Genomic DNA, 14,070 nt, shown 5'->3' on the forward strand with positions numbered 1-14,070 from the left:
AAGCCAAAATCTTGAGGGAAGGCCTTATTCCAACTCAAGAAAAACACGGCCATAAGAGGCATAAGCTTGCACAGAGGTAGCGAGATAGTGACACTAGATCACATTGAGGTCCAAATTTTCTTATCAGTAATTTCATTAATTGATAAGGATATTTAGGTAAAATAAGTATTACAAAAAAGGTGGACATTTCGAGAAGGAAATACGACAAGAGATCAGCTCGTGTATTATTCAATTTATTTATTACCAAAAAGAAAATAAAAAATAAAGTATTATTGAATTTATTAAATTATTATAAGTTTGTTTGAGTTTCCTATAAAATCCTCATGCCCTTAGTCATAATATCACACTTCCCCATGTGACTTTCTGTGTGCTCTCTGTGTCGTCTCGTCTCTGCTCACAAAAGCTCACCCGCGTACACACTACAATAGCGCTCCTTCCTTCCATTTCGCGCTGCTTTTGCGCTTTCTCTCTCATTACTCTTCTCTTTCCCCACTCTCTCTACATGTATCTCCAACTCCAAACCCTAGAAACCAGGGAATGTAACCGAAGCTAGTAGACGAATCTCTCTGCAAATCTTCTCTCTGAGTGAGAGCGAGAGAGAGACAGAGACAGAGAGAGAGGAGGAGAGTATTCGTACATGATTCCATTCGTTTGCAGTGTCTGTGCTAGCGCTTCGGTCGCAAATGAAGCGTTTCCTTACTCAGATCTTGTTCGTTTTCGTATTCATTACTTATGTTAATTCGATTTCAGCTCTTTATTCCAGCTCGCGGCCAAACAGCAATGGAAATGAGAAGCTAATCTTAGGTTCGTTACCCTTTTTTTTTACTGTTTATCCAACTTTAATTCTTGTGTACCCGTCATTTTCTTCAGTGGTTTTTGTCTAGTCTTGTGGATTTTTTTTTGTTACCAATGGCTACTAATCTTCACGTATTTTTCGGTTCATTCATTGAATTATAGAGGATGTATTAATGGCAAAGGAATTCAATTTTATCTTTTTGTAATCTATATATCTTGCTTCTTGTTGTAGCAGAAGGGAATATAGGACCATGGACAGGTAGTATTTTTCAGCTTGCGGATGCGCCGGGGCCTGCAAATGGCAGATCTGCTGGAACTCTTGTCTTGGCAGAAAAGAAGACGAACAGACCGGACATCCTTAATGGCTTCAAACGTTATCGAGGCGGTTGGAACATCACGAATAGGCATTACTGGGCTGTAAGTTCTTCCTCTATTCTTCTTCTTCTCAGAGTTATATATCTTTGATTGGCTTTTACATAATGTTGGTTTTCTTTTTTCCCTCCCTTCTCTGTCTCCCTTTCCTCCGGTGAATGTGCGCTCGTTAGGATGTTCTGTATCAGCGAGATCTTTTTCTAATCTTTGTCCCGCAATTGCATCGCTGCTAGATTCGTACACAATTCTAAACAATGAATAACCAACCCATGTAGCACTGAATCCTTCCATGTTGAAAATCTAATAGGACACGGGTGGTCCAACTCAGAATCTATTCTGGTTTGGCGTTATGGCAGTCAGGTTGGAGACCATGTTAAACTAATAAAATATAGCACAATTTCCAGGAAAAGAAAGGCATGATTTTGACTTGCACCAAGTAGAACAATTGCTGGTATCTTTCAAATAAAATTATCAACAGACTCAAGTTCAAAACACTGCAATTCTGGTGGCATATCAGATTTTAAAAAGGTTATTTTGTTGATTAATCTGGAATGGCCCTGTCTGTCTCAGCAATTATAGATTCCAAAGTGATTTATTCAAGTGTTACTGCGCATTTGGTATTGAATTGTCATATTTTGCATAATTTGTTAGGACATCTGTGTGGGTTTTCTCTCATGATGCATCTCTGTTTGTGGTGTCATGTAAATACATATATAAATTTGACTCAGATTCTGCTCTTCAGTGTTCTGACTACTATATTTTGCAGTCTGTTGGGTTCACAGGTTTTGCCGGTTTTATCCTTGCCTTCCTATGGTTTCTTTCTTTTGGTTTGGTTCTCGTGGTACAACTCTGCTGTAGATGCAAGATAATCAAAGGCAAAGGAACTGATCTTCCACATAAGATCCGTCTTATATTGCTAATCGTCTTCACATGTGCTGCAGCGTAATCATCTTACTCCATACATCTTATACCTTTTAATGCATGAAATTATTTTTCCTGATGGCTTCATGTTAAATAGGTTCCCTTTAGCTTTGTTCTGTCTGTTGAAACTTAACATTATAGTGTTTTAGTGAACTTCTCATCGGAGGACGTAGTGTTTGCTTGTCCATTAGTTGTTCCTAAATGGTTGCAATGATGACTGATTTGAGGTTCAGGCTTTTGATTCTTTAACTAGATTTTTCTGATAAGGGGAACAACTCGTTGTGACAAAGTGGTAAACCAGGAAGTTGTAACCTTCTTTGACTGCCCCTTGTTCCAACAGTTATTTAATGTAACATTTACTGCGGAGGCAAAAAGTGTTTCCAAAATGTCAAAAGTGAATGTACACAGCATCTGATGTAGTTTTTATGTGAAACATCAGGTTTTCTCTCATTTAGTGTTTGCATGCCCAGTGGAAAAAACTTAAGGTTACAATGTTGTTTAAACTTAACCAACCTTGATTTTAACGGCATTTCTCCTTTTACAATTTTAGCATAAGGTTCAAAATTTTATGAAAAGTGGAACATTTTTATTTCCCCCCCCCTCCTTTTTTGGGGTTCGGGGGGGTGGGGGGCGCTGAGCCCACCAGCAAGCTTCAACTTGATCAACCTCGGCTCTTTGCAATTATGTCTTATCTAGTGGTATGTACCTCCAACTAATGTTAGTGGACTTTTTGCATTTAGATCCCCAAGAAATTTGACAATCTTTGTGCGCAGTATGGATCCAAAAATCCATACCATTGCTTTGGCTTGTATCTGACTTTCGATAAGTTCTTAGGTACAATGTTTCATGAGAAAGCTCAGATCCAAGTATTTTCTGAATGATGTTAAGCACTACTTTTCTAGTGTCTGACAACAGACAAAATCCTAAGAAGGATTACTAATAGGACACCCCATGAAGTCTCTGAATAGCATTGAGAGGTGTCAATTTGTTTTAAATGATTCCTTAAAATAAATTTATTTTTTTCTTCAGCGGCGTGCCCCCCCCCCAACATCTTGTTTTTCCTTTCCTCCTGTAAAGCATTATCAGCTGGAGGTAGGCATAATATTTAAAATTCTGGTTGTCTTGGTAGTTCCAGTATGTTCCATCTAGCAACCTGCTAGCCTTCACGTAATTTAAGAAGGGCCTATTATTGATAATTGTAAGAGGAAAGCGTGAAAATCGTATCAGCTCATCCTTGCTAGGCAGTACTTATCTCTCAATTGTTTAAGCCAATGTTTCCAAAGAATTCTATCAAGCTGACATTAGAAAAAGATTCAAGGCACATTACACTGAAAATCTGCCCCTTCTCTTGCAAGATTTGCATGCTTGTGCTACTAAAATAAAGTTTACACCTTTTTGTACCTCCCTTTACCTTTTCTACACTTTGCACTTCCCTACCTTTATCATTGGCTACTTCATTTGGCAATTGAAGGCATCACCTCTTTTAGTTTGGTCAGTTTATCCCTACAGACTTGTTTTAGTTGATTAAACAAGGTCTACTGTATAAGTTTGTAGATTTGTTAAGCTAGAGAACTTAGGATTGCTATTTTTCTGCATTTGCCATGTTCTTCCCTCACCCATTACATTTACAATATTATAATTGTGTGATGTTATCATTGTAGTACTCTTTTAATTGTTATGGGATTTTTTGTGTACTATGTTTTTTATGCATATTTTACATTATTCTCCAATTGTCATAGTAGTTTTATGGATATTTTCTGTAACAATTTTTACATTAATTTAGTAAAATGTGCACCTTGTCTTGTACATCAGGTGGTAAGAGAATTTGGACCCTTGAGTTCAGCTCTTTCTTTAATTTCGCTAACTTGTATATTTTGCAGCAATCAGCTCACTTGTTTGATTGATGCATTCTAGCATAGAAAACGGGTGTCCATTGAATATAACGTGATAGTGAGGTAAAAAGGAAGTTATTATGAACTCAATGGGAAAAAAGAGTTTTTTTTTTTTTGGGGGGGGGGGGAGAGAGAGAGAAGAAGTCAAACCCCGGGGTGGTTAGAAGTTGTTTTGGGGGGCTTTTTCATTAAGAGTCAAGGTTTCGGAGTATAAATGCTGAGACATTTCTGAAGACAATTTTATCTGCCCAGTCTTTGAATCTTGTGAGAATTTTTTGTATATAGCCTGCTAGTTTGGGGTGCAGTTAGATTGTTACAGGTGAATATGAAAAAAATGAATGAGAGGGGAGTTGTGTAAATAATTATTAATAGCAACCTGGTGAGTTACCTATTGAAGCACATGCCATATTACTTGGTGATGCATTTAGTGGTTATTATTTCCTAGTGAGTTAATCTTTACTAGTTTCTCATGTGTGGTTTTATTCATTCCTCCAACTGGTGTTTTCTTGCTGGTTACAGATTTTCTTTCCTTCTTGTGTATGCGAGATTAGTATTATGTTCTTCCCCTTTTTTGTGCTTACGTCCTGTGTACCTTTCTTGCCACCAGTGTTGGATGCATTCTTCTTTCTGTTGGACAGGATGAATTTCATGACAAGGTGTTTGATACATTGAAATATGTTGTGAATCAGTCTGACTACACTGTGCAGACACTCAGAAATGTCACAAGTTATCTGGCTGTTGCCGAGAATATCAATGTGGACCAAGTTTTCCTTCCATCAAATGTCAAGGATGAAATTGACAAGTTGAATGTGGATCTAGACACTGCAGCAAATACTTTGACAGAGAAAACCCGTGAAAACTCTGGAAAAATAAGAAAAGTCTTCAATGATGTGTATGAGTTTGCAACTTGGTTATAATTAGTTAACTCATCTCTTGAATCAGAACTGAATTTCTAATAACCATCTTTTGATACTATGTTGCAGACGATCAGCATTAATCACTGTGGCATCAGTTATGCTTGTACTGGCTCTTCTTGGTCTTGGTATGTTGTTGTGAATTCTTCACCACTCCACTTATTCATTTATTATTTATTCTCAGTTTTGTTACCCAATCCTAGATTTTCTAATTATTATTAAATTTTTCTGCAGTGCTTTCTCTACTTGGTCACCAACATGCTATTTATATGTGAGTTCCTCTATTCATGGTCAGAGGTTGGAAAATTATTTTACTGGGTAAACTGCTAAATAAATGCAGGATGATGCTTTAATTCTTCTTTCTTATTTGCAGATTCATCTTGAGTGGATGGCTTCTTGTGGCAATTACTTTTATTCTTTGTGGAGTTTTTTTGATCCTCAACAGGTGAGGCCTTGGAATACCATTTGTTATGTGATATGATTCTATTTTTTTTATTTTTTAAATTTCCTTTTATCAGAATGTGGGTAATCTGGAATGGAACCGTTTATTGGAATGCCAACATTCTCTTAAATCAGTGCTGAGGTGCAAGCAGTTCAGTAACAGTTCCTTGCAGAGTAGTCTCAGTATATATAATTTGTGGCACTGGCTATATATTTAGAAATGTTTCTTCTTTTTTACATCTTCTGTATTGTAAACTTATTCCATCTGTGTAGGGTAAAGTGGTTAGCTTTTTTGGTCCCTCAGACTACCACTCAGATGTCTCTGTACTAATTTATATCAGATTTTCAACTGCAACTTTTTAAGTTTTCCCAAAATCATTGGTTCAGGATTTTCTGCATGGTCCATTCTTAACATTCAGAATCATGTCGTTATTCTTTACAAAACAATTTTGTGCCAGCTATCTAGATAGTTACAAACTTCAGGAAGTGAAATATTCACCTAATAAGGAAACTTTGTCATTTTGTTGTCTCTTTATTCAGTCTTCAGTAACACAATTGCATATCGGAATATAAAGTGATTTGAATGAGATATTTTTCTTACAAAATCTTCATTTTCTGTTGGTATTCCTCAGTGCAATTTCAGATACTTGTGTAGCCATGGGAGAATGGGTTGACAATCCCCAAGCAGAGACAGCGCTAAGCAGTATTCTTCCTTGTGTTGATCAGGAAACCACAAACAAGACCTTGTTCCAAAGTAAAGAAGTCATTGTGCAGCTTGTGAATGTTGTCAACACCGTGATATACACCTTTCCCAACACCAACCCTTCTCCTCAAGCTGCTCCTTTTTATTTCAATCAATCTGGACCTTTGATACCTCCTCTTTGTTCCCCTTTTGACACTATGCTGCATGATCGCCCATGTGGATCCATAGAAGTGTCCATCACTAATGCTTCTTTGGTAAGTTTATGGTATCGAATTCCTTTAGGAGAATAATTAATATAAGCAATGCATTTTAGTTTGTTTTTCAAAGTTAACCTAGATTATAATTTGTGAGGGAAAAAAAAACACTAAGGAATAACGCCTTGCTCTGTTGTTATTATTGGGTTGTGTATTTGTGGTTAAGCTAGTCATACAACTGGTAAACAAAACTTAAAGAAGCGACTTGTCTGGCTTTTCCAGGAATGGAGCAAATACATCTGCACAGTTGACGCATCTGGAGTCTGCACTAGTGTTGGGAGGCTTACACCAAACCTGTACAACCAGTTGATGGTGGCCGTGAATGTGAGCTATGCCCTTGATCACTATACACCTCTGTTGCTCGACTTCAGGGATTGTAATTTTGCTCGGGATACATTCAGGCGCATCACTTTGAACTATTGTCCTCCAGTTGATCATTACCTGAAGATTATAAATGCAGGGTTGGGGCTCATTGCAGTGGGAGTCATGCTTTGCCTCGTCATCTGGATACTCAATGCAAACCGCCCCCAAAGGGAGGAAGTGTTTGTGGGGTGTTCTCTTCCAATAAAGGCTCTAGGAAGCATATGCAAGAAGGGTAGTGGCAACAGAGACGATTCTAATGGTAACAACAATACATCAAGTAGTTAAGCCATTGTATAGACCTCAGGATGGTTGCAGTAGTAAATCCAGTGATTGTTATAGTAGCTGTTAGTAAGCAAATTGTAAGGTTAGCTTTCTCTAGTTCCAGGATTAAACCCCCTTGGGCAGTGATACCATGTTGGGAGCGAAGCTCCACATTTTGGGCATTGGGGTTACTATCTGTCCTCCAGGGGTTTTAACTCGGTTTATATTTAGATGTGTATACAATAGGTCAATTGTTCATCCTCAATAGTAAAAGCAAATCATTTTTGTATTTGACTTGTCTGGCATCCTTGAGAAACAATAAAAGAGGCAGTTTGGATGCCCCCTTGAGGGATATTCCCTAACAGAGACTGGGCTATAAGCCTCCCAGGTATTCGCAAGTTCTTTCTCACTGCTTGACCAGTGAGATCTCTCTCCTGCCATGCCTTTAAGAAGGCCCCCTTGGGTTTACCTTGGTTGGGCTCGGGCTATCTACAGTTGGGCTGTTAGAATTGGGTCTTCACTGGTCTTTTAATCGGATTGTGGGCGTGTTTAGTTCAAACTTCTAAATGGGCCTTGACCGGTTCTAAACAATTGAGAGTCGTGCAAAATGTTTCAAGGCTGGAAACAGTTTTAACACCAATATTAGTCTCTTGGTTTTCTATCAAAGTGTGTTTTATTGATGAGTTTGTGAGTACTACATTTGGATGTTCTTTGCAAGTAGATTTCTTTGGAGTGCATGCCATTGGCACTAAGGAGTTGTTGTATCCAGGTTTAGACCTAAGGAGTTGTTGTATCTCGACGCTCTCCATGATTCACTAAATACATGATAGTAAGCGACACCAATACTCGAAAGACGAAGCCCTTAATCACTTGCCGAAAAGATACTTTAAACCTTGGTTGTATCTTGGTAGTAAGGACACCAATCTCAAAGCAGCTCTGCAAAAAGATGTGTTTTATCAAATCAGATAAGTTTTATTTCATCAATTCTATAGTCCTATAATTGTTGCCCTATGTCTTTTTTCCAAAAAGGGTTCATTTAAAGGACTGAGCTCATTTCCAGGGAGCCTAGTCTTCATGGGGTCCGTCCCATAATTAGATTGTAATGTACATATTTAATGATCTCTCTCTCTTCCGTAGATATTTGTACCAAAGTTGGTAGAGAACCATGGTGAACATTGAATAATTCCTCAATTCAATCATGGTATGACATAGTCTGTACACTTCTATGGTCAATGTGTATGCATTGAATTATTCCCTGTACAACCAAAAACGAATAGAACTTCCATCTAAAACAAAACGTCTGCTGAGAAAGCTGAGAAAGAGACATAACCTTTTAATGTTTATTAGAATAATATAATTATTTATATACAATTTCAGCATAACACAAGATTCATTTGCCCCGGTAAATGATGGGGTACTTGTTCCTTTTTTTCGATTCGTCAAAATCAAGTCTCGGTGTTCGGTCCAGCGTGCATAAAAAGATCCATCTTATTTTTTGCAAAAGATTTATATTCTATTTTATTTTATTGTTCAAAAAAACTTATTTTATTTTAAGGCTATCACAGAGTAATGGTATTATATATCTAATGGGGTCTAATTTGGTGTACAAGCGCTGAATTAGACCAACTTAGTATGAAATAGGTTAAATGACTTAACAACTTATTCTATTAGTTTCAGAGCTTTTTAGCTTTTTGACGCACTGGTCAAGTACTTAATATTTTATCAGGGCTGAGAATTCAAATTTTGGAAAGGGCTACCTAAAGTGGAGTGAAAGCTTTAGCTAAAAAAGGGCTATTTGTCACTAAAAAAAATAAAATAAAAATTAGAGGGCTATTTACACGATAAAAACATTTAATCGGCGATATAACGTCAATGGTCGATTTTTTCGAGAAATTGGCAATATATCTTCTTTCTCATAAGCTCTTCATCATCAGCTTCAAATCTCGGCAATGACAATGGCAACCTCTCCATCGAGTCTGGATTCTACTTTAAGTGTTGACATGCTTACTTACGAAATCTTCTCCATTCTTGAAAACAAATTCCTCTTCAGCTACGAAGATCAGAGCCTTTTTATCTCTGGAAAACAAGAACTTCCGGTTCAAACGCAAAAATCCGGCGATTCTAATGTCACCGGAAAAAGTCAAAATTCTCTCCATCGACGGCGGCGGTGCTACAGATGGTATCCTAGCTGGCAAATCTCTCATTCATCTTGAAGCCTATTTGCCCAAGAAATCTGGCAATATACTGAAGCTCGAATCTTCAATTACTTTCGATGTGGTTGCTGGCTCAGGCACCGGTGGAATTCTGGCAGCCTTGCTATTCACCTGAGGTAGAGATGGTTGTTCCATGTTCAAAAAGTTGCCCGATATGTCAGCTTGTGTCGCCAGGCACCGACACGGCAACACAGGTTGACATGTCGGACCTTGAATAGAACCCAATTTAATGTATACTAAGTAGAATAATATAATTATTTACAAACAATTTCAGCAGAATATTCATTTGCCTGGGTAAATGATGGGGGCATATACCAGGAAATTCTTTGTTTTTTTTTTGACTCGTCAAAACCAGGTTTCGGTGTTCGGGCCAGCGTGCATAAGACTATAAGAGAAAAAACTTATTCTTTTTAAAAAGAGATCAATCCTATTTTATTTTATTGTTCAAAGAGACCTATTTTATTTTAAAGCTAACAGAGACTATGGGGAGAAAATGTTGTTTATTAAGAGGGGAATGACTGCTATTTATGACTTATTACTAGAAGGGGGAGAATCACTTCCATTTTGTGATTCTTTGTACCAATGTAGGGGGCAGGGTCATCATTTTGTGTTTTTTATAAATTCAAATCTTCAACCTAGATAGAGAATTGTTCTTCTTTCGTAACCTTTTATTACATATTTATAAGAAAATTTTAACTTTGAATATTGATAACGAAAGATGAATCCCTTCCTAAAGAGAGATGTGAGGAGCTAGAGCATAAGCCTCTACCTTTACGAGTAGAAGCAAGGTCCAACATGTCAGACCATGTCGCCGTGTTGGTGGCTGGCGACACCACTGACACGACGACATTTCACCAACATGTGGTTGACTTTTTGTAGGGTGCTGATGAAAATTCGACATTTGGTTTCGGAGGGTGTTTAGGGTCATTTTGGCACATGTCCAGATATATACGGACAAAATTGGAAGTTTGAAAAATCATATAAATTAATGTAAACATGCAAAGAGAACACAAATACACTACTAGTGAATAGATGTACTAATGTTTACAATTCATTATACAATTTTGTTGAGTATGGCTCATGCTTCACATTTTGTTGCCAACGGACCTACGTCACTTTGGCAAAGATTGAACAAAAAATCGGTAAAAAACCAAATGAATTTTTATTAAATATGGTGAACTAGACGATATATTGCCGAAAAATCGACTTTTCATGATATATCGTTGACATTATGTAAATATTGTATCACTGGGGGAGTCATATCGCCCCCCAGTGATAGGGCGATATATTACAGGCACTTTGTACACTGGATATAAGATCCTGACATAAACGTATACCAAACTTGAGTTGCTTAGGCAACCTTCTCTTTCGCTCTCTCACCCTTAAATGAGAGATATACAATGGCTCCCCAAATCAATTAACTCCTATTCATGAAATGTGTGTTTTCTATCATTATCTTTTCCATGTTATCAAATGATGCTTATCCATTTCGGATCACAAACATACATCACCAACTTGTTTAGAAAGAGACCTCATGTGTTTCTCTTTCTCTGCTCGCTTTGTTTGGAATGATTTCTTTATCCTTTAGAAATAGACCCATGCATGCATGTAACATCAACCACTAACATATTCAATTTATATTTTTCAAATGATAACTGAAAATTTTGAAACAACTTCTATCAACAAAAGATTTAAATGAAGACACTTTTTAGAAGAAAAGCAAACTTTGGTGTTTGAAATTTCAATGGTGAAATCATCAACATGTCAACCCACCTGCTCCAAGAAAGTAAGAAAGAGAGAATCAAAGTAGGTTTCTCTCATTACGTGTAAATTAATCTGATGCATGCCCAATCACAACCATACTTACATAAACAGGTGACACGTGGAAGGTTGGTCAACTACCTCCACATTTTCTCTTTGATGAATCTGAAAAAAAGCCTCAATAGCTCATTGACTTATTGACTCACTGATCCATGATTCATAAATTTCCTCAGCTTTCGGAAGACCAATAAAATAAAACCAATTGTCTCAACAATTTATTGTGGAAATTGAATTACAAATCCATTTTTTTCTTGCTTTTAATTTGGATTCTAGTACCCTTGTTTTCAATCAACTCGTGCTTCAGTGCACGATGTGCAGCACGGTGAAGCGCACGGTCGAGATCGAAATCTCAACCGAAATTTCGATCTCGACCATCCGTCTCGGTGTCGAGACGGACGGTCGAGATTGAAATCACAGTCGAGATTTCGATATCGACCGTGTGCTGCACATGCTGCCGCAGCATGCAAGTCACACTAAGTTTTATTATGGTTTAATCATGGAATTTATTATAGGGATTGGTTGGATCAGGCATTTTAAACCTTAATCCCAGTTTTGAATACTCTTGGCTAACCTCATTTCTATTCTAACTCTGATTTAGGGTCAAAATTCTTGTCCCGCATACCCTGATTGTCCCTGATTATATTGGGTTTGGTCAGGTTAGTCTTATCTTGTTCTTGATTGACCCCGACCCTAATAATCTTGATATGAAAATTTTATCACTTGAACCTAGAAGAAAATATATGTACATAGCACAAACCCTAAAATAAAATAATATTTTGGCAATTTCTCTTTACAAATTGATTGCTTGTCTCTCCAGCATCAAGGCAAAAAATCAATGATGGATCGGGAAAGGTAGGACGAGACAAGCACTAATCCTAAGCTCGTCCTGACCCTGATGTGGACTTTTAAGGAGGATGAAGGCCATCAATGGCCAAATTTGCACATCTAGGTGTAATTGTTACTTTCAAACCAAGGTTGATTTGACTCATCATTTTAAGTAGAATCAAACATTAATATATCTAGACCTTTATCTTCTATTGTTAATTCCTTGTTGATTTCAAGCTTTTAACTCATCTAAAAACACATATGTAATATCAATAATACAAACATAATCAATTAATCTTCCATTGTCACAAGTTGTAATAATAATACATTTTAATAGATAACCACAAACATAAGAGATGGAGATCTGACCTCATGCATGAGATAGGATGATTCCTTGTTAGCCATAGGAGGGTTGCCTACCAATCCCATTTGATGGCAACTGAACTACTAAATATAAATTTTCTTATGTTCCTTCAAAGGAACAACATATCCTTGAAAAAAAAAAACAATTAGAGTATTCTATTTGTTAATTAAACCATACAAATGTAATGGAAATCCAACTTAGAAGATCTTCTTAGCTAGCCATATATGACTGCAACAGTACTAAATAAGTTGGATTACCTAAACCTCAGCTCCTCCCTAATCCTTCTTCTAGCCTATATATATATACTAACTTGAAGTATTTGGTCTTGTTAGAGAGAATAGCACCTTAATCTAACTAATCCCTTTTCTCTTACTTATATTCCAAGAGAGTTCATAAAAGATGCTAATGCACTTCTTCTTTATCTCCTTTTACAAGCTTGGAATCCAAGAATTTTATTGTTTACATATGCAAATACAATTTAATTATAAGACTAATTTTTACCAAATAACTGTTGATTTGTCTGAATTAACTAATCCAAAGTATAAATTAACCATCCAACATGAACCACCTGATGATCTAGGTAGGCTAGCTATAAAGTTTCAACCTTTCAACAACCAACAATGTCTGGTTTATTAAATAATAAACAACAACCAAAGGAACTCTTCTTTCTGACATTTGATAACCTAATATTCTGTATCTCCATGCAAACTTAGCTTATTTTGGGAAAGGGGGAAATTTTTTTTTTTTAACTGTAATCCTGATATTGTTGGATTTTTTTTCTTCTGCTTTTGGGGCCTTAGAGTTGAAAGTTTGTTTAAAGTCAGTTGTTCATTTGAAGTTAGTTAGCATTTGAATTCAAACCAATTTAGAGGGGAAGTAAAGTAATTAAAAAAGCTCTAAAATCCATCAAAAGACAACATTCAGATAATACCTGTCATAACTGTTTAAAATATTTATTTGGGTCATTATTTAAAGAACATTCTATGCATTCTCACATGACAGATCATATATGCTAGGCAAAAATTGAGACGAAACTGGTCGTTAGTAAAAATTGTTGGGATAAGACCGTATAGAAAAATTTACTCTTCGGATTGTACTTGCATGAAAGCCTTCGACACTGAGTTTGCCCTAGTTGTGATTGCAATTGTTCGAGCTGTGCAGATATCTATCTAACCCATTCATTAGCAGAAATAGGTAAGTTTACTGGGGACAGTTTAATGAACCAATACACTGTCCTTGCATCCAAAAAAGGCCCTGTTTTAGTGGTCTTGTTTTGGGGTGAGTGTGGGAAGGGGGGTAGACTAGACACCTTCTTTGTTTCATTCAAGAAATAGTTTTGGGAACATTTATGATTCTAGACATTGCTTTGAGCTTTCAAATCCAAAATTTGTCCTCAAGATGAATCCAGAATCACATTTATTAGGGTTCTGTAAATGGGTTATCAAATTCAAAGAAAAAAATGGAAATGTTACTCTGTTTGAAGCCAGAACTAGAGAGACATATCATCAGCCATTACTATTTGTTTTGATTTTTGAGTGATGAGAACGAAAGAGGCAACTCTGATAGCTTAAAGTAGGAGCTGAAGGAGAGAATGATTAGATCATTTCCTTGGTAGGGTTGGCAAGCTAACCTTCACACCTAGGTGGGTTTCTTCTAAAAATCTCTGATTCCTGAAATTTATCATAAATTGGGTTTGGAAGTTGGAGCTTCCCAGCTACTTGAACTAATCCTCTTCTGCTCCTAATAAATACACCAATAAAATACTCTAACTTGCAAGACTATCTCAACCAAAATAACTATGATCCGACCTGGTCCGACCTGAAATCAAACCAAATTGGCTCATTTCAATTCAGAGCCAAAGTTGAAATCTTAAAACACCTGTCGATCCGGTTTGGGTTTGATTTTGACATACTATATGTTATTCACTTCGA

The 14,070-nt window shown here is 36.8% G+C and overlaps 1 protein-coding gene across 1 annotated transcript; it reads left to right on the plus strand.

Annotated features, from left to right (window-relative positions):
- Positions 1-361: 361 nt before the first annotated feature.
- On the plus strand, positions 362-7,576 carry LOC149024616 (uncharacterized). Its single transcript, XM_089144837.1, has 9 exons — positions 362-804; positions 1,031-1,212; positions 1,934-2,109; positions 4,588-4,872; positions 4,964-5,022; positions 5,129-5,165; positions 5,268-5,339; positions 5,968-6,292; positions 6,515-7,576. The coding sequence occupies exons 1-9, from the start codon at positions 684-686 to the stop codon at positions 6,938-6,940; spliced, it is 1,683 nt and encodes a 560-aa protein (XP_089000963.1). The 5' UTR covers positions 362-683; the 3' UTR covers positions 6,941-7,576.
- The last annotated feature ends 6,494 nt before the right edge of the window (positions 7,577-14,070 follow it).

The sequence above is a fragment of the Hakea prostrata genome, chromosome 2 (assembly GCF_041222555.1).
Source record: "Hakea prostrata isolate BN-2017 chromosome 2, UWA_Hpros_2, whole genome shotgun sequence".
NCBI classification, from domain to species: Eukaryota; Viridiplantae; Streptophyta; class Magnoliopsida; order Proteales; family Proteaceae; genus Hakea; species Hakea prostrata.